The sequence below is a fragment of the Zophobas morio genome, unplaced genomic scaffold (assembly GCF_036711695.1).
Source record: "Zophobas morio isolate AGI-343-1 ecotype UQ-CSIRO unplaced genomic scaffold, CSIRO_AGI_Zmor_V1 ptg000049l, whole genome shotgun sequence".
Lineage (NCBI taxonomy): Eukaryota > Metazoa > Arthropoda > Insecta > Coleoptera > Tenebrionidae > Zophobas > Zophobas morio.
In genome coordinates this window covers 1-25,757 of record NW_026972154.1, presented here as the reverse complement: position 1 = coordinate 25,757, position 25,757 = coordinate 1, and the positions used below count along the sequence as shown (strand labels likewise).

Genomic DNA, 25,757 nt, shown 5'->3' with positions numbered 1-25,757 from the left:
TGACATAAAAATACTTTATTAGAAAAAAACGCACACAACATCAGCGTGCATTTAAACACTATCCCATCAAACCTGACACTTGTTACGCCACTGCCCGCTCACCTCCATTATGCAACCTAAAATTATGCAAATCTCCCAAGCATAACACTTTGATTCGCCGAGATTAAGGAAACGTCCGACCCCCGAACGAGAAAATTTGACACAAAACTGCCATTTCCCTCAATTATCTCGACAAAAACAACGCAAGCAAAAATTTTCATCACGGAAATTTCTCAATAGACCCGCGGCGAAAATTACACCATCGCTCAAACTAGACCGTTGTCGAAACATAATTGTATGCAATTTTACCAAAGTCGCAACAAAAAAAAAAGCAAAATAGGTGTCATTAGAATTTCCCGGTCAAGTGTCATTCCGTCAGTTGGGTTCAGGTTATCCCGATCAATTATGTCACCTTCGTATTTTTAGTCAACAAGGTGATGTTTACTGTGGTAACGCACGCCAGATAGGAGATAAGTGTTTAAATGCGCTCAACTATGTAGGGAAGTTAAGACGTGTCCATCTCGATCGCGTCCTCTGGAAAGAAAAATTAAGAAATGTAGTAAATGCGGTCCTGGTGGTGTTAGTTAATCATAGTCTGAGATCAGAGGCTTGGAATTTGCTTAAAAAAATGGTATTAATGGTTGGTGAGATCTGCGATGGAGCACTATCGCGTCGAGTACAACTTTTTTTTTCCATATGATTATCCAATAAAAAACTGGACTTCGAATTGCCAACTATCTAAACTTGTAGAATTTTATCTTTTCTAATTTGATCTTTTTCAATAATTTTAAAAATTGTTATGACATCGACGTACTTATTTTTTTAACTAATGAACCGATTGTTGTAAAATTTTATATGTGTATTAGAAATATCATATAGATCGTAACACGCTGACAAAATTTAAATAAACATCCCCATCAACAATATGGTGACGTCATCTACAAAATTTGCATTGGTAAATAGTATTTCAATTTTATAAAATAAGATATTCCTTCATAAAAAAAATAAAATTCGCAAATTCAAATGTTACAATTTTTCATTTTTTCATTTCCTTTCGTTCAATATTTTTTTCGATTTCATAATTTTTTGTTTATTCAATTTTTCAAATTTTCAATCTTTGATTACTTGATTTTCCAATTTTTAAAATTTTCAATTTGCAATTTTTGGATTTCCCAATTATTTGATGACTTTCCGATTTCTTTCATTTTAAATATTTCAATTTTACAATATTTCGTTTTTTGAATTTTGCACCTTTTCAAGTTTTCAGTTTCTCAATTTTAATCCTTCGATTTTCAATTTTTCGTTTCTTGAATTTTTCAAGTTCCTGATTTCAAATTTTTGACATTTTTTAAAGTATTTCATTTTTCAATTTTAAAATCTTGCAATTTTTCCATTTTTTTGATTCGCTAAGTTGAAAAATCGAAAAATTGCAAATAGAAAAACCGAAAAAACGAAAAATTGCAAAATCAAAAATTGAAAAAAAAACGAAAAATAAAAACCCAAAAATTTCAACTTCTAGATTTATTAATTTTTCGTTCTCTCAGTTTTAGATTTTTTCAAATTATAAAATTAAAACATTGAAAACTCGAAAAATTGAAATAATAAGGAAAAGAAAAAAGTGACATGAAAAAATGTTAATCGAAAAATTGAAGAAATGAAAAACTGAAAAATCGAAAACTCGTGAAATTGCAAATCGAAAAATTGAAACATCCAACAGTTGGAAAATTGAAAAACTGAACAATTTTAAAATAAATACTTGAAGAGTTGCACATCGTAAAATTAAAGAAACAAAAATGCAAAGTTAAAAAATTGCAAAACTAAGAACTGAAAAAATTTAAACTAAAAAAACAAAAAATTATAACATGAAGCATTGAAAAATCGAATAATTGAAAAAATAAAAAACAAACGAAAAATTTCAAATCGAAAATTTGAAGAACTGAAAAAAAGGAAAATCGAAAAATTAAAAACTCGCATAAATGAAAAAGTTTAAAAATGCAGTAATTGAATACTACAAAAATTCTAAAATCGTAAAATTGAAAAATTGAAAAATCAAATAAATAAAAAAGTTTTAAAATACGTAATACTACAAAAATTCTAAAACTGAAAAATCGAAAAAGTGTAAAATATTTTAAATTATAATTAATTAATTATTACTTCATTACATTAAACATCTAAAATTGAAAACGCGGAAAATTAAAAAATCAAAAATTGAAAAAATTATGAAAATAAAACACTAAACGAAAAATTGCATTTCCAGAAATTGAAGAAATGAAAAATTGAAAAATCAAAAAATTCAAAATCGTGAAATTGTAAATCGAAAAATTGCAAAATCAAAAAATTTTAACTACCAAAGTCGGAAAATCGAAAAACTGAAAAGTTTAAAGATTGAAAAATTGCAAATCGAAAAACTGAAGAAACGAAGAACTGAAAAAACAAAAAATTATAATCGGAAAATTGAAAATCAAAAACTAGTAAAAATAACGAAAATAAAAAATCAAAACCAAAAACCTGAAATCAAAAAGTTGAAGAAATGAGAAATTAAAGAAAATTGAAAACTCGAGAGTGTTGGAGCGAGTATGTGAACAAATAAGAAAAATGAAAAAGCAGAAAAGCGCAAAGAAAAAAATGAAAATTGAAAAAAGTTTTTCATTTGTTCGAAATTTCAATTTTTCAATTTCTCGACATTGAGTGATACAATTTTTTGACTTCACAATTTTGACGATTCTATAACGTTTCGATTTTACAATTTTTGGGTTTTTCAAATTTTCGAAAAATTACAAAATTATGAAATTGAAAAATAAAAAATGAAAAAGTATAAAATTAAAATTAAAAAATCTAAAAATTGGAATTCAAGAAGTTGAAAAATTGAAAAAATGCAAGAAATTAAAGAAATCGGAATGTTAGATGACTGAGAAAACCAAAAATTGCAAAATGGAAAAATTTAAAAATTGGAAAACCGAGGAATCAAAAATCGCAAATTTGAAAAACTGAATAAACAAAAAATTATAACATTTAAAAAATAAAGGAAACAAAAAAATGAAAAATTGTGTATAACATCGAGAAAATGAAAATTAAAAATTGAGAAACTGAAAAACCGAAAAATTGGAATCGAAAAACTGAAGAAACGTATAACGTATAAACACAAAATTATAAAAACGAAAAATTGTAAAAATAAAGAAAATAAAAAACCGAAACAAAAAATTGCAAACGGAAATATTGAAGAAATGAAAAAATGAAGAATCGAAAAACTGAAAAATTAAAAATCGAAAAATTCAAAAGTCGAATAAAATGAAAAAGTTTTAAAATTCAATAACTGACAATTAGAAAATTTCTAAAATCGTAAAATTGAAAAATTAAAATACCGAAAGAACAAAAAATTGCAAAATCGAATAACTGGAAAGTCAAAAAATTGCAAATAGCAATGAAGAAACGAGAAATTGAAACATCGAAAAAATAAAAATCGAAAAAATTAAGAAACTAAAAAAGGAAAACCGAATCGAATCGTAAAGCTGGAAAAACTGAAAGTTAAAATCAAAAAACTGTAACACCGAAAGATCGAAAAATTGTAAAATTAAATATCAAGAAATTGAAAAATTAAAAATCTAAAAATTAAAATTCAAAAAATTGAAAAATCGGATAAATGAGCAAATGACAATTTCTTTAAATCATAATTATTATTACATATCCTAAATTCTAAAATTTAAACTAGAGAAATTGCAAATAAAAAATTGAGAAGTCGAGAAACTGAAAAATCCAAAATTGAAACGAGAAATTAAAAAATCGAAAAATTGAAAACCGAAAAATATATCGAAAAATTTTACGTTGAAAAAAGAGAAATTATAAAATCAGTACATTGAAAAACCGAAAAACTGAAAAATAAAAACCTAAACGTAAAATTGAAGAAATAAATGAAAAATTGAAAAACCGAAAAATTGAAAGGTCTTGAAATTGTAAAGCCAAAAATTGCAAAATCAAAAAATTTTAATAACTAAAAGTTGGAAAACCTAAAAACTAAAAAATTGCAAATCGAAAAATTGAAGAAACGAAATGCCGAAAAAAATAAAATTGCAAAAATAAAAAAAATGAAAAACCAAAACAAAAAACTGCAAATCGAAGATCTGAAGAAATAAAAAATTAAAGAATCGAAAAATTGAAAAGTTAAAAATTGGAAACTCGAGAAATTTTAAAGCGAAAAATTGCAAAATCTAAAAAGTGAAAAAACAAGAAAAATAAAAAATTAAAAAAGTGCAAATCGAAAAACTGAATAACCGAAAAATTGAAAAAATATTTTTCATTTATTCGATTTTTCAGTTTTTCCATTTTAAGTGTTACAGTTTTCGACTTTACAACTTTGACGATTCTATAATTTTTTGACTTGATTCGTTTCATTTCTTTCCAAATTTTCTATTCAATAATTTTTTTCGATTTTTAAGTTTCTCGAATTTTAGTTTTTCAACATAGCAATCTTTCGTTTTTTTCAGTATTCTTTTTCATTTTTTCGTTTCTTGTTTATTGAGTTTAAAATTTAAAATTATGAAGTTTAAAAATAGAAAATGAAAAAACGAAAAAGAATAAAATAAAAACTTTGAAAAATCTAAAAATTGGAAATCCAAAAAATTGAAAAATCGAAATATTGAATTAAAAAAATCGGAAAGACAAATAACTGAGAAATTCAAAAATTGTAAAATTGAAAAATTTAAAATTTGGAAAACCGAGGAATCAAAGATCGAAAATTGAAAAAAATAAAGGAAAAGAAAAAACAAAAAACTGTGATAGAAAATCTGGAAAACGAAAACTTAAAATCAAAAACTTAGAAAACTCAGTAAACGGAAAATTGAAAAATCATAAAATTAAAAATTGAGTATTGAAAAACCGAAAAATGAAAACCTGTAATATCGAAAAATTGAAGAAACGAAAACAGAAAAAACTGAAATTGAAAAAACAAAGAATTATGAAATCAGAGCATTGAAAAATGGAGAGAGAACTTGTAAAAATAAAGAAAATAAAAAACCGAAACGAAAAAATACAAATCGAAAATTTGAAGAAATGAAAAATTAAAGAATCAATTGAAAACTGGGGAAATTTTAAAGCGAAAAATTGCAAAATCTAAAAATTTAAGAAACAAGAAAAATAAAGAAAAATGATAAAAACACAAATCGAAAAAGTGAAGAAATGAAAAATTGGAAAAATATTTTTCACTTATTCGGTTTTCCAATTTTTTGACTTTTAATTTTTCAATTTCTCGGCATTAAGAGTTAATAGTTTTTCGACTTTACAATTTTGGCGATTCTATAATCTTAAATAGAAAATGAAAAAACGAAAAAGTATAAAATAAAAACATTGAAAAATTTAAAAATTGGAAATCAAGAACTTGAAAAACTGAAAACGAAAAATTGAAAAATCGAAATACTGAATTGAAGACATCGGAAAGTCAATTAATTGAGATATCCAAAAATTGCAAAACTGAATAAACAAAAAAAATCGAAAAAACATATCGAAAAATTTCACGTTAGAAAAACAGGAATTAAAAAAATTTCAAAAAAAAACTAAAAATTTTAATAACCAAAAGCCGGAAAATCTAAAAACTAAAAAATTGCAAATCGAAAAACTGAAATGAAAAAACGAGTACCGAAAAAGTTAAAATTTAAAAAAAAAAAACAAAAAATTATAAAATCGGAACATTGAAACATAAAGACAATAAAAACCCAAAACAAAAAACTGCAAATCGAAGATTTGAAGAAATAAAAAATTAAAGAATCGAAAAATTGAAAAATTAAAAATTGAAAACTCCAGAAATTTTAAAGCGAAAAATCGTAAAATTTAAAAAGTGAAAAAACAAGAAAAATGATAAATTAAAAAAGTGCAAATCGAAAAACTGAATAAATGAAAAATTAAAAAACTATTTTTCATTTATTCGATTTTTCAGTTTTTCGATTTTGAGTGTTACAGTTTTCGACTTTACAATTTTGACGACTCTATAATTTTTCGACTTGATTCGTTTCATTTCTTTCCAATTTTTCGACTCATTAATTTTTTCGATTTTTATGTTTCTCGAATTTTGATTTTTCAATATTTCAATCTTTCGTTTCTTCAATTTTTTTTTTAATTTTTCGTTTCTTGTGTACTCAATTTTTTCCGATTTTTTTCTTTTTCTATTTTTAATTTTCCGAGTTTTCAACTTTTCGAATCAAAAAAATTTAAAATCATGAAGTTGAAAAATAGAAAATGAAAAAACGAAAAAGAATAAAATAAAAACTGAGAAATCCAAAAATTGTAATATTGAAAAATTTAAAATTTGGAAAACCGAGGAATCAAAGATCGAAAATTGAAAAAAATAAAGGAAAAGAAAAAACAAAAAACTGTGATATAAAATCTGGAAAACGAAAAATTAAAATCACAAACTTGGAAAATTGAGGAAACGGAAAATTGAAAAATCATAAAATTAAAAATTGAGTATTGAAAAACCCAAAAATGAAAACCTGTAATATCGAAAAATTGAAGAAACGAAAACTGAAAAAACTGAAATTGAAAAAACAAAAAATTATGAAATCAGAACATTGAAAAATGGAGAGAAATTGTAAAAATAAAGAAAATAAAAAACCGAAACGAAAAAATACAAAGAAAGAAGAAATGAAAAATTAAAGAATCGAAAAATTGAAAACTGGGGAAATTTTAAAGCGAAAAATTGCAAAATCTAAAAATTTAAGAAACAAGATAAATAAAGAAAAATCATAAAAACACAAATCGAAAAAGTGAAAAAATGAAAAATTAGAAAAGTATTTTTCACTTATTCGGTTTTTCAATTTTTTGACTTTTAATTTTTCAATTTCTCGACATTAAGAGTTAATAGTTTTTCGACTTTACAATTTTGGCGATTCTATAAATTTTAAATAGAAAATGAAAAAACGAAAAAGTATAAAATAAAAACAGAAAAATTTAAAAACTGGAAATCAAGAAATTGAAAAACTGAAAACGAAAAATTGAAAAATCAAAATACTGAATTAAAGAAATCGGAAAGTCAATTAATTGAGATATTCGAAAATTGCAAAATTGAATAAACAAAAAATTAAAAAATCGAAAAATTAAAAACTGATATATTGAAAAACTGAAAAATTGCAAAATCGGAAAATTGAAAAACCAAAAATTGAAGAAACGAAAAACTGAAATAAACTGAAATTGAAAAAACAGAAAATTATAAAATCGGAAGATCGAAAAATCAAAAAATTGTAAAAATAAAGAAAATATAAAACTGAAACGAAAACTACAAATCGAAAAATTGAAGAAATGAAAAATTGGAAAAGTATTTTTCATTTATTCGATTTTTCAATTTTTGACTTTTAATTTTTCGATTTTTAATTTTTTTAATTTCTCGATATTAAGCGTCATAGTTTTCCAACTTTACAATTTTTCGATTCGAATCGTTTTTTCTTCTTTCCAATTTTTCAATTCACTAATTTTTTTAGATTTGTAAGTTTCTCGATTTTTACTTTTTCAATGTTTCAGTCTTTCGTCTTTTCAATTTTCTAGTTTTTCAATTTTGCAATTTTTCGTTTTTTCAATTTTTCAACTTTTCGAATAAAAAAATGGAAAGACTGCAAAATTATAATACTGAAAAATAAAAAATGAAAAAACAAAATACTACAAAATAGAACGTTTCTCGAATTTTGGTTTTTCAATGTTCCAATCTTTCGTCTTTTGCAATTTTTCGCTTTTTGTTTTTCGATTTTTCAACTTTTCGAATCAGAATAATGCAAAATTCTAAAATTGAAAAATAAAAAATCAAAAAACGAAAAAGTACAACATAAAAACTTTGAAAAATCAAAAAAATGGAAACTAAGACCTTGAAAAAATTGAAAAATTTAAGCTTAAAAACCCGAAAAAAACAAACATTTAAGAAATGAAAAATTCAAATAAAAAAACTGCGGGAATGTGATTTACATCACTGGTTTTTACTTTCTAGAGGTCATCAGAAAACAAAAATGGCAAAAAAATTTGTTCTGTCGAAATAACCTCAGACCATTTTTTTTTTCCAAAAATGGAAATGAACTTCCAAACCCGGCTTTACTTTTCCGAGCCTCCGAACCCAAACCACCGCAAACCCACTCACCTTCATTAAACATAAACTCCTGCTGATACTCCTTCAAGAACTGCACCGACCGCCCCTCGTCGAAGAACAGCTGATACGCCCTCTTGATATCCTCGACGTCCACCTCCGCCGCCTTCCTCTTCCTCGCTATCAAACTCGAAGTCATGATCAGCTGCATCCCGTACCTCAGGGACGTCTCCTTCGAGATTCGCGTCAAAACCGTCAGCGCATTGTCGGACATCTGACAGTCCTCCTCCTCGCAGCGGATGCTCAGGATCTCCCTCAGCTCCTTCTCTTCGTAGGGAGAGGTGGGCACTATGATCATCCTGTCGAGCAGGTCCAGGGGGATGCCGTGCGGGGACTTGTAGTTGGTGCCCCTGATCCGCGTGATGCCCCGGTTGGTCGCCATGATGACGATCGGCGCCATTTCGTTCTCGAGGGCGCGGTTGAGGAAGGAGAAGCACTCGATGTCGAGCATGTGGACCTCGTCGATGAAGAGCACGCCGGGGATCATCTCGGCTTTGCCTTCTTCGCGCCATTCGGCCACTTTGCCGTTGATTTGCTCGCGGACCTCGGGTTTGATCTCGCCGGTGTCGCCTGGCAGAAGGAAAAGTAAGAGTTTCGGTTGAAGATACTAAACTCGTTCCGTTCGCAGGCAAAAGCATAAAGTGTCATTCAATTTCTTATTATTTTTTTTTTCTGAAGTAACCCAGACGATTGCCAAAAAACTGGTGCCCGAGTCTAACATCGTTGCAATCTGCTGGGGTATTTTTTACACTATTTTAAATTTCCATTCTAATTAATGCATAAGTGTAAGAACTTCTCTCGTCCCTGAATTATTACAATCAAACAAATCTAATTTCTTATATAAATTATAAAATTTGATTTTGTGAATTTTATTTTTTTAGTGATAATCCTTATTAACTTAAAACAAGGATGTATGAATTGTTAAACTAGAAGTAAAGAAGTAAAGTGCGTACGATTCAACAAAATTCAAAATAACCAAAAAGAAGGTTAAAAAAGGTACGGACAAAAAAAAGGTAAAAAAAGGAGATAAAAAAATGACAAATCCACTGAAAAAGGTAGCAACCAAAAAAAAAAAGAAAAATGCTCACAAAAAGGACTACAAGGTGACAAAAAAACACAAAAACAAACAATTAACAAAAGGGACCGAAATGCCGACAAAAAGTCCACAAAAATGTAAAAAAGCACCCCACAAGAAAAAAAATAAAAACACAACAAGAGGGAAATAAGAGACCAAAAAAAGACATTAAAAAACACGACAAAAAAAGTTTTAATAAAGGCGATCAAAAAACGAAAAAAGAGACTATAAAAAAGAGACCAAAGAAGGGACAAAATAAACACAGAAGAAACCAAAATAACGATAAAAACGGAAAAATGACAAAAAATGCCACTAAAAAAAGGCTCTGAAAAAGTGAAAAAAACATACAAAAGCTAACAATAAAAGGCCATAAATAAGATCACAAAAAAATGTGACAAAAAAGGTACAAACATTGCCATACTAAAGGACGAAAAAAAATCTCTAAAAATGGGGCAAAAAGCAACATAAAAAAAAGGTAACGACAAAAAAATTATAAAAGAGAACCCTAAAAATGGAATAAAAGGCAATAAAATCGTGATAAATAAACGACACAATAGGAATCGAAAGAAAAAAACAAAAAAGGCGATAAAATAGAACTAAAAGAGCGATAAAAGCTGAAAGAAAAAACAAAAAACGCAACTACATATATAAGGCAACGAAATAGATGACAAAGCAACAAAAGGAAAAAAAATACAGAAAATGCGGGAAAAAAGGCGCTAAAAAAAGAGATAAAAAATTTTATAAAAATGTAATGCATAATAAAGTTCCGTTAACAAAAAAATCTACAAAAAAAGGACGAAAATGCCAAAAAGGGACCAAAAGGGCGACAAAAAAGTAAAAAAAAAGCGATAGAAAAGGACCCAGAAATATAAACGACAAAAAAAGCGATAACGTGAAAATAAACTAGAAAAAGGCGATAAAAAAGACCAAAAGAGCGAGATAAAAATAAATACACGACATTAAAAGTTCTAAAAAAATGCCAAAGGTACAAAAATAGGTGCCAAAAAAAGGCGACAGAAAAAAATCCACAACAAAAGCTGAAAAAGGCGAACGACACAAACTGTCCATAAAAACAACACAGAGGCGATAAAAAAACAAAAAAAGGCGTTAACAATACGATACCAAAAAAAAGCGAAAAATGGTGATAAACAAGCAGTAAAAAAGGCAATAAAAAAGAAACCAAAAAAACGACAACACAGGGAAACGTAAAAATAAACTACAAAAAAGCGATAAAGGACTAAGAGAGAGAGACAAAAATAATAAAAGCACAACGTTAAAAGAGAAAAAAATGGCGAAAGTACAAAAATAGGTGACAGAAAGAAAAATAATCCACAACAAAAGGTGAAAAAGAGCCACAAAAACGGGACAAAAAAGTGAAAAACGCGATTAAAAGGTAACAAAAGTCTACAAAATATGCCAAAATGGCGATAAAAAGTTTTTAAAAACGCCAAAAAGGGACCAAAAAAATTTAAAAAAGCGCTAGGAAAGGACCAAAATAGCGACAAAAAACGAAAAAAACACACACAAAGGCAACAACAAAAGCCTACAAAGATGATAAAATGATAAAAAAATGGTATGCTAAAAAAAGGCGACAGAAAAAAGTCCATTTAAAAAAAAAATAGCAAAAAAGTGACGAAAAAACACGATGAAATGAAAAGCGACAGAAAAAGCTCCAAAAAAATAAAAAAAGGACAAAACAACGAAAAAAAATACGACAAAAAAGGGCCGAAATAGCGAGAGAAAATACCAAAAACACAATATTAAAAAACCCAAAAAAATTGCGAAGGTACAAAAATAGGCGACAAAAAGGCAACAAAAGATGAAAAAGGGTCATAAAAACTGGACAAAAAGATAAACAAAAAAGCGATAAAAAGTCACAAAAAAGTCTAAAAAAACGACGAAAAAAATAGCAAAACAACAACAAAAAAAACTTTGAAAGCTAAAAAAGGGACCAAAAGAGCGACAAAAAAGTAAAAAAAAGCGATAGAAAAGGAACCAAAACAGCGACAAAAAACGAAAAAACACAAAAAAAGGCAACATATATATTTAAAATGAAATATAGAAAAATTACAAAAAGAAAATTGAAAAAACGAATAATTAAAAAAATCTAAAAATTGAAAAAAAAGAAAAATTGAAAAAATAAAAAATCGAAACGAAAAATTGTAAATCGAAAAATTGAAGAAATGAAAAATTGCAAATTCTAAAAATTGAAACATCCAAAAGTTGTAAAATGATAACCTCAAAAATTTAAAAATGAAAAATTGCCTTGAAGTTAAAAATCAAAAATTTAATTAAAATCGTCATTGAAAAATCGAAAAATTAAAAATTGAAAACTCGATAAAATTTTAAAGGGAAAAATGAAAAAACGAAAACGCGCAAATCGGAAAATTGAAGCAACGTAAAATTAAAAAAATAAAGAAAATAAAAACCGAAACGAAAAATTGAAAAATTAAAAATTGAGATCTCGACAAACTAAAATCTAAAAAATCTAAAAGTTGAAAAATTCAAAAATTGCAAAAACCGACAACAAAAAACCGAAAAAGAGACCTTAAAAAAGCGACCAAAAGAGGGACAAGAAACGCAAAACACTCCAAATGAGCGATAAATACTCTAAAACTACTCAAAATGCTTTAGAAAAGGGCGCCAAAGAATTGAAAAAAAACACAAAAAACAAACAATAACAAGGCTACAAATAAGATGACTAAGTCACAAAAAAAAATGAGACAAAAAAGGTGCAAACAATGCGATGATAAAAAGCAACACAAAATTCCCAAAAATACGATAAGAAAAATAGCCACAAAAAAACGAAAAAACACAAAAAGGCAACAACAGAAGCCTACAAAGATGACAAAACGACAAAAATAGCGACAAAAGCTCCAAAACAATAAGACAACAAAAGGCGAAGAGGACTAAAAAAAGAGAAAAAAACTGATAACAAAGGCAACAAATGTAACAAAGAAAGCAACACAAAAAAGTTCATTCAAAAACGATAAAAAATATCATAAAAAGGCATCAAAAAACGGACAATTGAAAATGAACAAAAAAAAGTCGACGGGCAAGAGCAAAAAAGGGATCGAAAAAGTGAAAAAAAAAATAAAGGGAAAAAAAGTGAAAAAATCAACAAGCGATTAAAAATGGACCGAAATAACGACCAAGTAGGTCAAAAAAAAACGTGAAAAAGACCAAAAGCGATAAAAAAGTGAAAAATCCGACAAAAATGCGGCAAAAAATTGATAAAAACGACAAACTGCAAACAAAAACACAAAAAAACCAACAATTAAAGGCAAACAAAGAGCTACAAAAATTCTAGAATAGGCATAAAATGGCGCTAAAAAACGGAGCAAAACAATGGACATAAAAAAGACCATTAAAAAAATCGCAAAAATAAAGTAAGAAAAAATTATGAAAAAAGACGACGAAAAAAAAGGTGACAAAAAATTAAAAATTCACAAAAAAAAACAAGAAAAAAAATCGATAAAATGAGACAAAATGCTGAAACTAACAAAAAGTGACATAAAACAACAAAAAAATCTACTAAAAAAAAAGAACAAATAGGCCAAAACAATTAAAAAAGGGAGTCGGAAAGCGACCAACAAGTCCACAAAAAGGCAACAAAAGAAAAGTGACACAAGAAACTGCAAAAAAGTTTTTAAAAAAGCGACATAAAACCAACAAAAAAATACAAAAACCGAAAAAATGTAATAAAAAAAAAGGAGTAAAAAGGCGGCAAAAAGTTAAATAAAGCGACACGAAAAAGACCATTTAAAAAAAAGGCCAAAAACAGTTACAAAAAAGCGGACAAATTTGCGGTTTCAAAATTACACCAAAAATTTGTTTTGACAATTCCGATTTTCTTTTTCAAAAAATCTAGATCAAGAAAAAAATAAAAGCGGGTTAATATGTACCGAAGAAGGTTATTTCGTAAAATTTAAGTAGCATTTACTTTGCAAAACTTTAGGATGATGTCATCAAATTGTTCGTAGAGATGACCAGATATAGGTATATTGGTAACCATCTACGATTTTCCTAAAACGTAACTAAAATTTCACAACAATCTGTCTAGTAATTTCGAAGATTGCTAATTTTTACACTCTATTAATGAATTGCCACTGTTATATGTTTATTTGGTTTGTTGCATTAATTAAGCTATTTATAAAAGTTGAAAGGAAGGAATTCGATAATCGAAAATACATACATATATGAATAATTGATAATTGAGAGAAAATTCCATTTTGTGTTCCTTTTGTGTCTGATACTATTTTCTCCGTTTTTAATAAAAAATCCAACTTTGTGAAAATATACAAGGTGTTAAAAATGCATCTATAGTATCTATTAAGTATTGAAACGAAACGAAAATCATTACATTTTAAATTATAACCTCAAATGACGTCAACAGACACCTGAGAGTGGGGCCACCTTGTATATATGAATAAGTGGGAAACACTACGAAAATCCTTCCAGTCTAAATTCAAAATTTAAGTTTTACTCAAAAAACTAAAATACTAAATAAAAAATTGGTCTAAAGAGTTTAGACAGTACTTCCCTCGCTGTCGGAAACTTGACGACTGCATGCCTATTGTGTTTTTTTTTCTCATTACATTTTTGTAGTGGGAATTTAAAAAAAAATTGCGATGACGTCATCAACATTTTTGCAAGGACACGTATATCAGTTGGGATAGATGTAGTGTAATACTAAGAATAAAATTATTATATTCTCAAATTTTCGGGAAAATGAATTGGGTCGTTTGAATATTGATTTGTAATAATCAATAAAATAACGAAACAATTTACTCACGTATACCTACGCATCAGAGGCAACTAAAAATCGTGTATGTATAAACATTGTTAATTTAAGATGACAGGCGTAACAGCATACGTGAGAGCCAAACACAGAAACTGTAAACAAAACGACCGTCGGTTTTATTGCTTCGACTTCCGCTTATTATATAAAACATTGGGTTTTATTTTAATTCTTAACGGTGAAATTCACAATTGGTTGATTATAAACATGTCTATTTCACATTCGCGGAACCAAGTGAACGCATAAAACAAATGCAGGTCTGTAATGTTAAAGTCGATGTAAATAAGCGTGCTACCCTTATGTTTCAACCGAGTTTTTCCTTTAACAAATTTTGTGTCTACCAAATTGGGTTGGTTGGGGTGTAATACTAATAATAAGTGTTGCCTTTAATTTAATCAATAAAATAAATTGACTTCATTAATTTTTTTGAACCACCTCTTAAGAAAATCTAAAAAATATGAATGGAATGATAAATCACAAGTACAAACTCATCATATTTTTTGCATTTTAGATAGGATTTATTCAGCAAAATTTAAGGGTGACGTCATCAATTTTTTTAGGAGGGATGAACAAATACATTTTGAACAAAAGTTTACCATGCTTATAATAACTTTAAAATATTCCCAAGATTTCAAAGCATTCGGTTTTGTAATTCCTGATTAAATCGATAAAATAAATTCACGCCTTCATTAATTTTTTTCAGTCACCCTGCATATGCAAATCCAAAAATATGAATGGAATGATAAATCACAAGTACAGACTCATCATATTTTGTACATTTTAGATGCGATTTATTCGGAAAACTTTTGAGCTGACGTCATCAGTTTTTTGTAGAAGATAACCAAATATATTTTGACTAAAAATTTATTATGCTCTTTATAACCTTAAAACATCTGCAAGATTTCAAAGCATTCGGTTTTGTAGTTCCTGATTAAATCAATAAAATAAATTTACGCATTCATTAATTTTTTTGAGTCACTCTGTATATGCAAATCCAAAAAATATGAATGGAGTGATAAATGACAAGTACAGGCTCATCATATTTTGTACATTTTAGATATGATTTATTCGGCAAACTTTCGAGCTGACGTCATCAATTTTTTGGAGGGGATAAGCAAATATATTTTGACTAAACATTTATTATGCTCTTTATGACCTTAAAACATCTGCAAGATTTCAGAGCATTCGGTTTTGTAGTTCCTGATTAAATCAATAAAATATATTTACGCATTCATTAATTTTTTTGAGTCACCCTGTATATGCAAATCCAAAAAATATTAATGGAGTGATAGTTCACAAGTACAGACTCATCATATTTTGTACATTTTAGATATGATTTATTCCACAAACTTTTGAGCTGACGTCATCAAGTTTTTGGAGGGGATAAGCAAATATTTTTTGACTAAAGATTTATGATGCTCTTTATAGCCTTAAAACATCTGCAACATTTCAAAGCATTCTGGTTAGCAGATTAAAAATTAAATTTCAAAATGTTGTTTTATAATTTTGATTTTTTTTCCAAAAATCTGGACGTTTCGGGTGAAAAGTCGATTCAGAGTTGTAAACTACATGTGTAGGACTATGTTATTTTATACAATTGAAAACCCATTTACTATGTACAATTTTGAAGTGACGTCATCGCTTTAGTGGTGGGGATGATTCGACAAATTTTGGTTAGCGTTTTACCATCTACATGATATTCTTAATATAAGTACAAAATTTCACAACAATCGGTCGAGTACTTTCGGAGATTATCTGTCTAATAAAAATCCGTGACAACAGACGGACAGACGGACAGACGGACAGACGGACAGACGGACAGACGGACAGACAGACGGAAATGGGAGACCTATTTCTTCGTCTTCTAGGGGTCATGAAAGATCGAGAAAACGTAAAAGTAGAGAGTCGGCCGACGGACTCGATTACAATACTTCCTTTGCTTACGCTCGGGAAGTAAAAATTACAGAGAATAAAGCATCATATACATGAAATCTTTTTCATCTATATACAACTTTCTTAACTGACTTAACCACGCACTTTCGCTTTTACGGAGCGCTCAAATTCCAAGTAACCTTAACGGAACGAGCATAGACCACACAAAAAACTACTTTTATTGCAAAATTGCCCAACACAGGCCTAAACATTCAAATTACCGGAAAACAGCGCCAGGAATCCGTGAGTGCGGCTGTTGATGACGTCGATCTCGTGCAAGGTCACCGTGTGTACGACTTCCTTCCGCTTCTGCAACTCGCCCTCGGGACACTGCACGAATCTGGTTTGTTGGCCTGTGGCGTCGTAATCGCGAGCTCTCGCGAACGACCTACCCAAACGTGTGATTTTTCCTGGATTGAAACGTTATAAATGTCTGATTGTATAATTGACGAGGTGCGACAAACCTGTGGCCTTGTCTATGGTGATGACGTCGCCGGACTGCACTTTCTCTTTGAGGATGCTGTCGATCATCTTGCCGCCCAGGTCGTAGACGGTTTCCATTTCGGTCGTTTTTAGGATGAGTTTGCCGACTTTCGTGCCGACGCCTGTTGCTGGACGCTCGATCTGGACCTCTACCACTTCGCCCTCGATGATTTCGCTCTCCTCCCTTAAATCAAGAAGGCGGAATTTAAAAAATGAAACGGGTCTTTTGCGTCGCTTTTAGTTACAGTTGTTTGGCCAAAACTGAGTTTTAAAATGTGCCAATTAAAACAAATAAAAAAGTCAATGCTACTTGAAATTTCAAACCCTACTCATCGCTTGAAACTTTTTTAATAAAATTTGGTAAAAAAAAAGAAAAATTGGCAGAATTTCCACAAAACAAGAAAAATTATATGATTTTCCAAAATAAACATTGTTTTCTGGATGTTCTTTGCAAACTTTAACGCAAACGTATTATCATCCCCGCCACACCGAAAATCTCAAAAAAACGGAAGAACTCATTATAACGGCTTGTAATTAAATGATAAGTATAAAATGCATAGGTAACTTAAATAGTTTGTTACGTACATTAATAAGTTTGTTCAGTAAGTATTAAAATAAAACCTGACCAGTACAATGTGCAAGTATTTAATTGTGCTGTGTTTAGTAAAAATAATAGATGTTCAGTAGAAATGCTAGAGTGTCTGGTTGACCTAATTGGCGATGGAACGTTTTAATGAATACCCATATTTAGTAAAAAATAGTAATCTATAAGTACACAGTAATAGTAACAGTAGGTAGGAAACAATATTTTTAACAAATATTTTTATTGGAAAAATAACAAAATCCTATACATTGTTCTTTATAAAAATTTACATAAAATTTTAAGAAAAAAAAAAAGATCACATTTAAATATAGAATACACTTTCATGTATAAAAAAAAATAAAAATAAACAGTAAAATAATAATAATAATAAACATTCTTCATTGTTTCAATTATAACAAATAAATGATTCTATATAATAAAGATTAACATGCATATTTTAACAAAATAATGAGGTTATGTATCATGTGTGGGTGTTAACTATAAAGAACATCATAATTTTCTAACAAACCTGTTCAATTTCTATTGAACGTCTATGATTTCTACTGTATATCCAACATTATTAACTAAGCTTTCGTTATTTTTACAGGACAATAGTTTTATTTACTGAACAAAATTAATAATATACATAACCTCCATGATAAAAACATATCGTTAAAATTAGTTACTGTAACAAAAAATTTGTTATATGACATTTATATTTTCCACTGAACAATTGTATAATATATCGGTAAAGGTAACTTGTCGAAAAAATATTATACTAAGCAGAATATTTTTACCGCATTATAACACTAAAATAACAAAAAAAAAATACACGAAGAAAGTTGTGACAATAAATAACAGCAAAAAAAGATAGAAACACATACTTATTCTTGTTTGTTCTATGGTGGAATTATAACAAAAATTAGCAAAAAACTACTTAAAAAGAATTTCCATAATATATAAAAGAACAAGAAATATATTCACTAGCGAAAATCAAGAAAACGTGAGATAAACAACAAAAGACAGAAAGAACAATCGAAAATAATACGTGGAAATTGTAAAAAGAAAACAGCGTGAGGGAAACAAGGTTATGAACAGTGGGGACGAAAAATCTTTGGAGAGTACAAAAATAATTCAAGTATGGAAGAAAAGAAAATGAAATGACGTATTAAAAAAAAAGATGGCAAAAAGAAACATCAGCACCAAAGTGTGGAAAAAAAAGAAATTAGGAAAAAAAGAAGTTGAACGGTAACACAGAGAATAAGAGAGAGAAAATAAAAAGAAACAAAAAAAAACAATAAAAATAAGCATGAAAAACAAAATTAAAGAAGCACAAAAATCTATAAAAGAAAATATAATTAATATAAATATGGATGACACACGGGAGAAGGGGGGGGGGAGGGGGAGATACGGGGTAAAAGAAACGGCAGGGAGAAGGGGACGAGAGGGGAGAGGAGAGAAGGAGAGCGAGAGGAAAGGTAGAGAGAAAACAAGAAAAGGCAAAGAAAAGAAAGACGCAAAAAAGAAGCTAAGGGGCCAAGAAGAGAGAGATGAGAGAGGGAGAGATGAGAGAGAGAGAGATGAGAGAGAGAGAGATGAGAGAGAGAGAGATGAGAGAGAGAGAGATGAGAGAGAGAGAGATGAGGAGAGAGATGAGAGAGATGAGAGAGAGAGAGAGAGAGAGAGAGAGGGGGGGGGGGAGAGAGGTGAGGAAGAGGCGAGGAAGAGGTAAAGAAGACGCAAAGCAGAGAGAAAAGAGGGACAAAAAGAGTAAAGAGAACGAGCGAAGGAGCAATAAAAGAGAGAGAAAAGGGGCAATAGAACATAGAAAAAAAGGGCAATGGAAGAAAGAGAGAGGAGGCAATAAGAGAGAGATAGAGAAGAGGCAATAAGAGAAAGAGTGAGGAGGCGATAAAAGAGAGAATAGGCAATAAGAGAAAGAGAAAAAACAATAACAGAGGGACGAGAGGCGATGAAAGAGATGAGAGGCAATAAGAGCGACGAGATGCAAAAGAGCGAGACCAGAGACAATGAGAAAGAGAGACTAGATAAAATAAAACAGGGTGACGAAAGACTTAAGAGAGAAAAAGACGAGAGACTTAAGAAAGAGAAAGACGAGAGACTTCAGTAAGAGAGAGACGAGAGGCTTAAGAGAGAGAAAGACGTGAGACTTAAGAGAGAGCCGAGAGGCTATAAGAGAGAGACGAGAAGCTATAAGAGAGAGACGAGAGGAAATAAGAAAGAAACGACAGACAATAAAACAGGGATGAGAGGCTATAAAAAAGAAACGAGTGGCAATAAGAGGAAGAGGAGAGGCAATAAAAAAGAGAGATGAGAAACGATAAGAGAGAGACGGGAGGCAATAAGAGAGAAAAGGGAGGTTATAAGAAAGAAACGAGTGGCAATAAGAGGAAGATCAGAGGAATAAAAGAGACGAGAAACAATAAGAGAGAGACGAGAGGCAATAAGTGAGAGATGAGAGGCAATGAGAGAGACGAGAGGCAATAAGAGAGACGAGAGGCAATAAGAGAGACGAGAGGCAATAAGAGAGACGAGAGACAATAACAGAGACGAGAGACAATAAGAGAGAGATAGACGAGAGGTAATAAGATAGAGACGAGAGGCAAGAAGAGAAAGACGAAAGCCAATAAGAGAGAGAAATGAGAGGTAATAAGAGAGACGAGAGGCAATAGGAGAGAGACGAGAGGCAATAGGAGAGAGACGAGAGGCAATAGGAGAAAGACGAGAGGCAATAGGAGAGAGACGAGAGGCAATAGGAGAAAGACGAGAGGCAATAGGAGAGAGACGAGAGGCAATAGCAAAGAGTCGAGGGCCAATGGGAGAGAGACAAGAGGCAATAAAAGGGGGGCGAAAAGCAATAAGTAAGACGAGAGGCAATGAGAAAGACGATTGGCAATAACAGAAACGATAGGCAATAAGAGAGACGATCCGCAATAAAAGAGACGAGAGGCAATAAGAGAGACGAGAGGCAATAATAAGAAAGCCGACAGGCAGTAAGACGAGACAAGAGACATATAGGAGAGGGAAATGGACGAAAAGCAATAAGAGGGGGACGAGAGGCAACAAGGGAGAGATAAGAGGCAATAAAAGAGAGACGAAAGGCAACAAATGACAAAGACGGGAGGCAATAAGAGAGACGAGAGGCAATAAAAGAGAGACAAGAGACAATAAGACACACGAGAGGCAATAAGAGAGACGATAGGCAATAAGGGAGACGTGAGGCAATAAGAGGAAGAGGAGCGGTAATAAAAGAGAGAGACAAAAAATAATAAGAGAGTGACGGGAGGCAATAAGAGTGAGACGAGAGGTAATAAGACGCGAGGCAATAAGAGAGACGAGAGGCAATAATAAGACAGCCGACAGGCAGTAAGAGTGAGACGAGAGGCAATATGAGACAGAGACAAGAGGCAATAAAAGAGAGAGAGGCGAGAGGCAATAGGAGCGAAACGAGAGACAATAGCAAAGAGTCGAGAGGCAATGGGAGAGGGATAGGAGGCAATAAAAGAAACACGAAAGGCATTAAGTGACAGAGACATGAGGCAATAAGAGGGAGACGACAGGCAGTAAGAGAGAGCCGGGAGACAATAAGAGAGACGAGAAGCAATAAGAGAGACGAGAAGCAATAAGAGAGACGAGAAGCAATAAGAGAGACGAGAAGCAATGAGAGAGACGAGAGGCACTAAGAGAGACGAGAGGCAATAAGAGAGACGAAACGCAAAAATAGAAACGATAGGCAATATGAGCGACGAGAGGCAATAAGAGAGACGTGAGGCAACAATAAGAGAGCCGACAGGCAGTAAGATGGAGACAAGAGACAATATGAGAGGAAAAGGGGCGAAAGGCAATAAAAGGGGGACGAGAGGCAATAAGAGAGAGACGAGAAGCAATAATACAGAAAAGAGAGTCAATAAGAGAGAGATAGAGAGAGACCAGATGCAATAGGAGAGATACGAGAGGCAATAATAGCAAAGAGTCGAGAGGCAATCGGAGAGAGACAAGATGCAATAAAAGGAAGACAAAAGCCAACAAGTGAAAGAGACGAGAGGCAATAAGAGAGAGGCGAGAGGCAGTAAGAGAGATGAGAGACAATAAGAGAAAGACGAGACGCAATAAGAGAAAAAAAGAGAGATGAAGCAAAAATGAGAAAGACAGAGAGAAGGGAATAAGAGAAAAATAGGCGTAGGGGAGAAGAAAAGAGACAGCTGAGAGGGGGAGAAAAAGACACAAAGAGACACAGAGAGGACAAAAGCTGACATAAAAAAAACAAAAAAGACGACAAAGAAGTTAACAAAAAACGACAGCAGAGAAAACAAAGCGATAAAAGGCAATAAAAAGGAACCAAAACAGGGGCAAAAAGGGACCAAAAAAGTGACAAACAAAAAGAAAAAGGGTACCTAACCCGCAAAAAAACATAAAAAGACTACGATAAAAGGGCACAAAACATATGACAAGCCAAAAAGTGACAAAAGAAGGCGACAAAAAAAATCGACAACCAAGGGCGCTAAAAAATAAGACAACAAAAAAAGGCCATAAAAAAGGTACCCGCAAAAAAAATGGAATAAAAAAAGGGATCCAACAGAAGTGGAAAAAATGGGGGCCAGAAAAAGCGACAAACAAATTCGACATAAAAATGGTAAAAAAAGCCACCAAAAAAAAATTGGTCTCAAATTAACTAGACAAAGTTTCGCTCGCCCTGAAGTACAAAAATGATAAAATTTAATTTTCCGAATCTTTTTTAAACTCCGGTTAGTTAAACTAAAGAGATGTATGTATTGTTAAAGTACACGTAAAGAAGCATGCTATGTGTGCGTATGTTTCAATAATAATATTCCATAAAGAAATATTTTCTGACGTTATCAACATTTTAGCCAGTATACGCAAATTTTTTGGAAAAATAAGACGAGCCATTCTTGATGTAATCAATAAAACAGACTGTCTCATTCATTATTTTTTTGAGTCACCATGTATAAGTAATTCTAAAAACTACGAAAGTACCGATAAACCAAAAGTGTAGAGCAATGATCTCACAATATTTTGCAAATTTTAGATAGAATTATTTAGGCAAAATTTTGATGTGACATTATAAATTTTTTGGGAGAGGGTAAACGGCTATATTCAATCTAGGGTAAAAACTCAACACGGATGCATAAACCACAAGTTAAGGGACATTTTATAAAATTCAAATAAAATTTATTGTTGTAAATTTTGGAAACGTCATCTCTTGGTTGGTGGAGATGAATAACCAAATTTTGGTTAGCATTTTACCATCCACACGATAACATACTTGTAAAATAGTTGCACAAAATTACATACATGCAATCATCCTGATAATGAAACTACAATTAACTAACATTCTACTCTTAAATAATGGTCGTTGAAAGTCATAATACTACAATAAAGTTTCTTCGTTATGTGTACGATAACGCTAACATTCTTTTAATAATACTCGAAGTAAAGAAAAACGCCAATATTTGTAAAAAATCTATTGTTGTAATTACACGTTTAACCGAAAAACACAGATAAGAGCTCTATAAAAGCCAGTTTTCCAATTCTAAAGACATCAGTTTCTGAATTTATCAACAACATGCAGTCCGTAGTACGGTTCCTTGTTATTCTCGCAATTTTTGGTGAGTTCAAACTATTGTTTACCACTGACATCGAATTCACTGCCTTTTAACACCGCATTTATAAACGGTGCAGAAATAGAGTTGAAATTTCAGTTGTAAAAGTTAGGTTTGTCATTTTTGCTTCCGAGGAGTATTATACTGGCACAAGAGATATAGTGGTTTCATGATTTTGACTTTTGCAAGTCGCTCGTCTGTGAATAAAGAGAATCTTAAATTAATACCGCTGAAGATAAGTCGGTTCTGCCTACAAGAAGCATGCCAGGCAAACAAAGAAACAGCCTCTATTTAAGTTTGCTATAATGTCATAAATTTGCATCTAATCAGCTGCACTATTTGTTGACAAATGTAGTTAAGGAAACCGCTATGTCTCTTGGGCCAGTCTACAATATATGGACGAAGAAGGAAATGTAACGGACATTTTTTTCAGCTACTATTATGATGCCCGACGTAACGAATGGAAAACCACAGAGTGCTATACCGCCAATTAATACGGATCTTCAGGTGGACACAGATTTAATCGATACTGTGTCTGAGACTCTATCAAAATTAGTTCCGTTGTAGACACTCTGTAAACATGTATGAATTAATTGATAAATATTAATACATTTGGTCCAAATTTCTCTTTTCTTGAAATATTTCCTAATCCTGAATTTCTCTAATATCGTTAGATTGCGAATTTAAAAAAAATGGTCGAAGTTTAAAAAATAAAATAAAAAAGTGTCATACCATTTCCCGACAAGGAAACAATTTTTAGATTTAGAATTTCCATCATGGAAAATAAGGTTCGTATGAAATAAAGCTAGTGTAAAATCAAGTACAAACTTTGAAATGCAATATTAATTTTCATATAAAAAAAATTAGTCGAAGATTACTTCGGAAGAACTTCCCTCGCCCACAAAGTACATAAGCTAAAAGGAAAATATGTATCTAATGTTTGAGTAAACGTAAAAAAACGTGCTAACCGTCTGTTCCAAGTGAGTTTTTCTATTACAAAATTGTGTGTTGATGTCATCCACATTTTTGCAAGGACGCATATATCAGTTTGGATAGATGCATTGTAGTGCTAATAATAAAAGTATTGTATTATTATTATTCTTGAATAGTGATTTATATTTAATAAAACAACGAAACAATTTAATCACGTCTGCCGTATGTAATAACAGAGGTGCGACTGAAGAATGAACTGAAAATCATGTATGGTACTCGTACTTTAAGACAAATCGCGATAACACCTATTAACCTGTAAACGTGAGAGTGAAACAGAAACTAAACTAAAAGATGTTTTCTACGGATTGCAATAACCGGATCACAATGCCGAAGGTCCAGACTTTTTTATTGCTGTGACTTCCGTTTATTGAATAAAACACTACATTTTATTTTGATTTTCGATGTCCTAATTGACTTTTGGTTAATTATAACTTGTCTAGATTTAGGGGAGGCTCAGCATCCTATAGCCTCCCCCTAGCTACGGCCTTTTCTACGGGTTACGAAATATCGAGAAAATATGAAAGTACCAAATTTCCCGATGGACTCCATTACTGTACTTCCTTAGATTATCCTCGATAAGAAAAACAACTTGAAAGTGTTTATGTTTATACATCGAAAGAATGTCACGTAGAAATTAGTTTGATTTGAATGAGTTCTTCCCCTCAAAACAGAAGATCAAAACTATTAAGTAGTAAGCTACATTCAACAAAATATTCTAAATATCATTATTATTATCCTTATTAAATAAACAGATTTATTTTGTTTAACAATTTCCATGCTTACAATGACTAAAACGTCTGCAAGATTTCAAAATATTCCGTTTTGCAATTCTTGATTTATTCAACAAAATACAGAACGAACAATCAAAAATAATACGTGGAAAACATTAAAAGAAAACAGCATGAGAGGAAAAAGGTTAAGAACAGGTGGGACGAAAAATCTTTAGTGAGTAAAAAAATAATTCAAGTATAAAAGAGAAGAAAATGAAATGCAAATAAAGATAGAAAGAGACAAACTCATGAAGCAAGGCACTTGTGAGAAGAAAAAAAAAACAAATGACAAAAAGAAACATCGGCACCAACACAGACTAAACTGTGGAAAAAAGAGAATTTAGAGGAAAAAAGAAGTTGGACCGTAACAGGGAGAATAAGGGAGGGAAAATACAAAGGAACAAGAATGAAGGAAGAAAGGAGCATAGCGACAGATATAAATCTAAAAAAAATATGTAGATAGACATACGGAAGACAAAGACTGGCTTATGAAAAAATCAAGTGAAAAGAAAAAAGAGGGGAGGGTACAAGAGTAGAAAGACGAGGAAAAGAGAGAAGAGAAAAACACAGAAGGGGAGGGTGTAGAAGAAGAGGGCGAGAGAAGGGGACAAGGGAAGAAGGATGAGAAGGGGGAGGCGATGAAGAGAATGGGGGAAACAGAGGCAAGAAGAGGGAGAAGATGAGCGAGAGAAAAAAAAAAGAAAAAGGAAAAGAGAAAGGAAAAGTAAAAAGAAAAGAAGAAAAAGCAAATAAAGAGAAGAGGCAAAAAAGAGAAAGAAAGAAAAGTGAGAGAATAGGGAAGAGTTGGAGAAGAGGGAAGAGTGAGAGAATAGGGAAGAGTGAGAGGAGAGAGAAGAGTGAGAGAAGAGAGACAAGAGAGAGATAAGAGAGGCAGAAGAGAGAAGAGAGAGATAAGAGAGATAGAAAAGAGAAGAGAGAGAAAAGATATATATGAAAGGGAGAGGAGGAGAGGAGAGGGAGAGGAGGAGAGGAGAGGGAGAGGAGGAGAGGAGAGGGAGAGGAGGAGAGGAGAGGGAGAAGAGGAGAGGAGAGGAGAGGGAAAGGAGGAAAGGAGAGGGAGAGGAGGAGAGGAGAGGGAGAGGAGGAGAGGAGAGGGAGAGGAGGAGAGGAGAAGGAGAGGATGAGAGAAGAGAAAGAGAAGAGAGATATTAGAGAGAGAAAAAAGCGAAGAGAGGGAGAAGAGATGGAGGAGGGAAAGAAAACTAAGAGAGAAAAGAGAATAACGAGAGAAGAGAGAAGAGAGAAAAAGAAGAGCGAAAAGAGAAAAGAGAGAAAGAAAAGAGAGAGTAGAGAGAGAGAGAAGAG

The 25,757-nt window shown here is 31.2% G+C and overlaps 2 protein-coding genes across 2 annotated transcripts; one reads left to right on the top strand and one right to left on the bottom strand.

The window, feature by feature from the left end:
* On the bottom strand, positions 1 to 16,658 carry LOC135142522 (ruvB-like 2). Its single transcript, XM_064074240.1, has 4 exons — positions 16,425 to 16,658; positions 16,182 to 16,370; positions 8,147 to 8,722; positions 1 to 573 (listed from the first exon to the last, which is right to left on the bottom strand). The coding sequence occupies exons 1-4, from the start codon at positions 16,519 to 16,521 to the stop codon at positions 545 to 547; spliced, it is 891 nt and encodes a 296-aa protein (XP_063930310.1). The 5' UTR covers positions 16,522 to 16,658; the 3' UTR covers positions 1 to 544.
* Positions 16,659 to 23,444: 6,786 nt separating this feature from the next.
* On the top strand, positions 23,445 to 25,738 carry LOC135142526 (sperm protamine P1-like; the record flags this gene model as incomplete). The annotated part of the gene is made up of 3 exons (XM_064074243.1): positions 23,445 to 23,456; positions 24,968 to 25,093; positions 25,390 to 25,738. Coding segments are annotated over exons 1-3 (487 nt in total), but the record flags the coding sequence as incomplete, so codon positions are not given.
* Positions 25,739 to 25,757: the final 19 nt, after the last annotated feature.

Excerpts from the sequence above, each read along its gene's own strand:
- LOC135142522 (XM_064074240.1), bottom strand. The coding sequence starts at position 16,521 with ATGGAAACCGTCTACGACCTGGGCGGCAAGATGATCGACAGCATCCTC. Across the intron at positions 16,371-16,424 it reads CACCATAGACAAGGCCACAG|GAAAAATCACACGTTTGGGT; the intron begins GTTTGTCGCACC and ends GTTTCAATCCAG. Across the intron at positions 574-8,146 it reads GGAGTTTATGTTTAATGAAG|AGGACGCGATCGAGATGGAC; the intron begins GTGAGTGGGTTT and ends TTTTCTTTCCAG.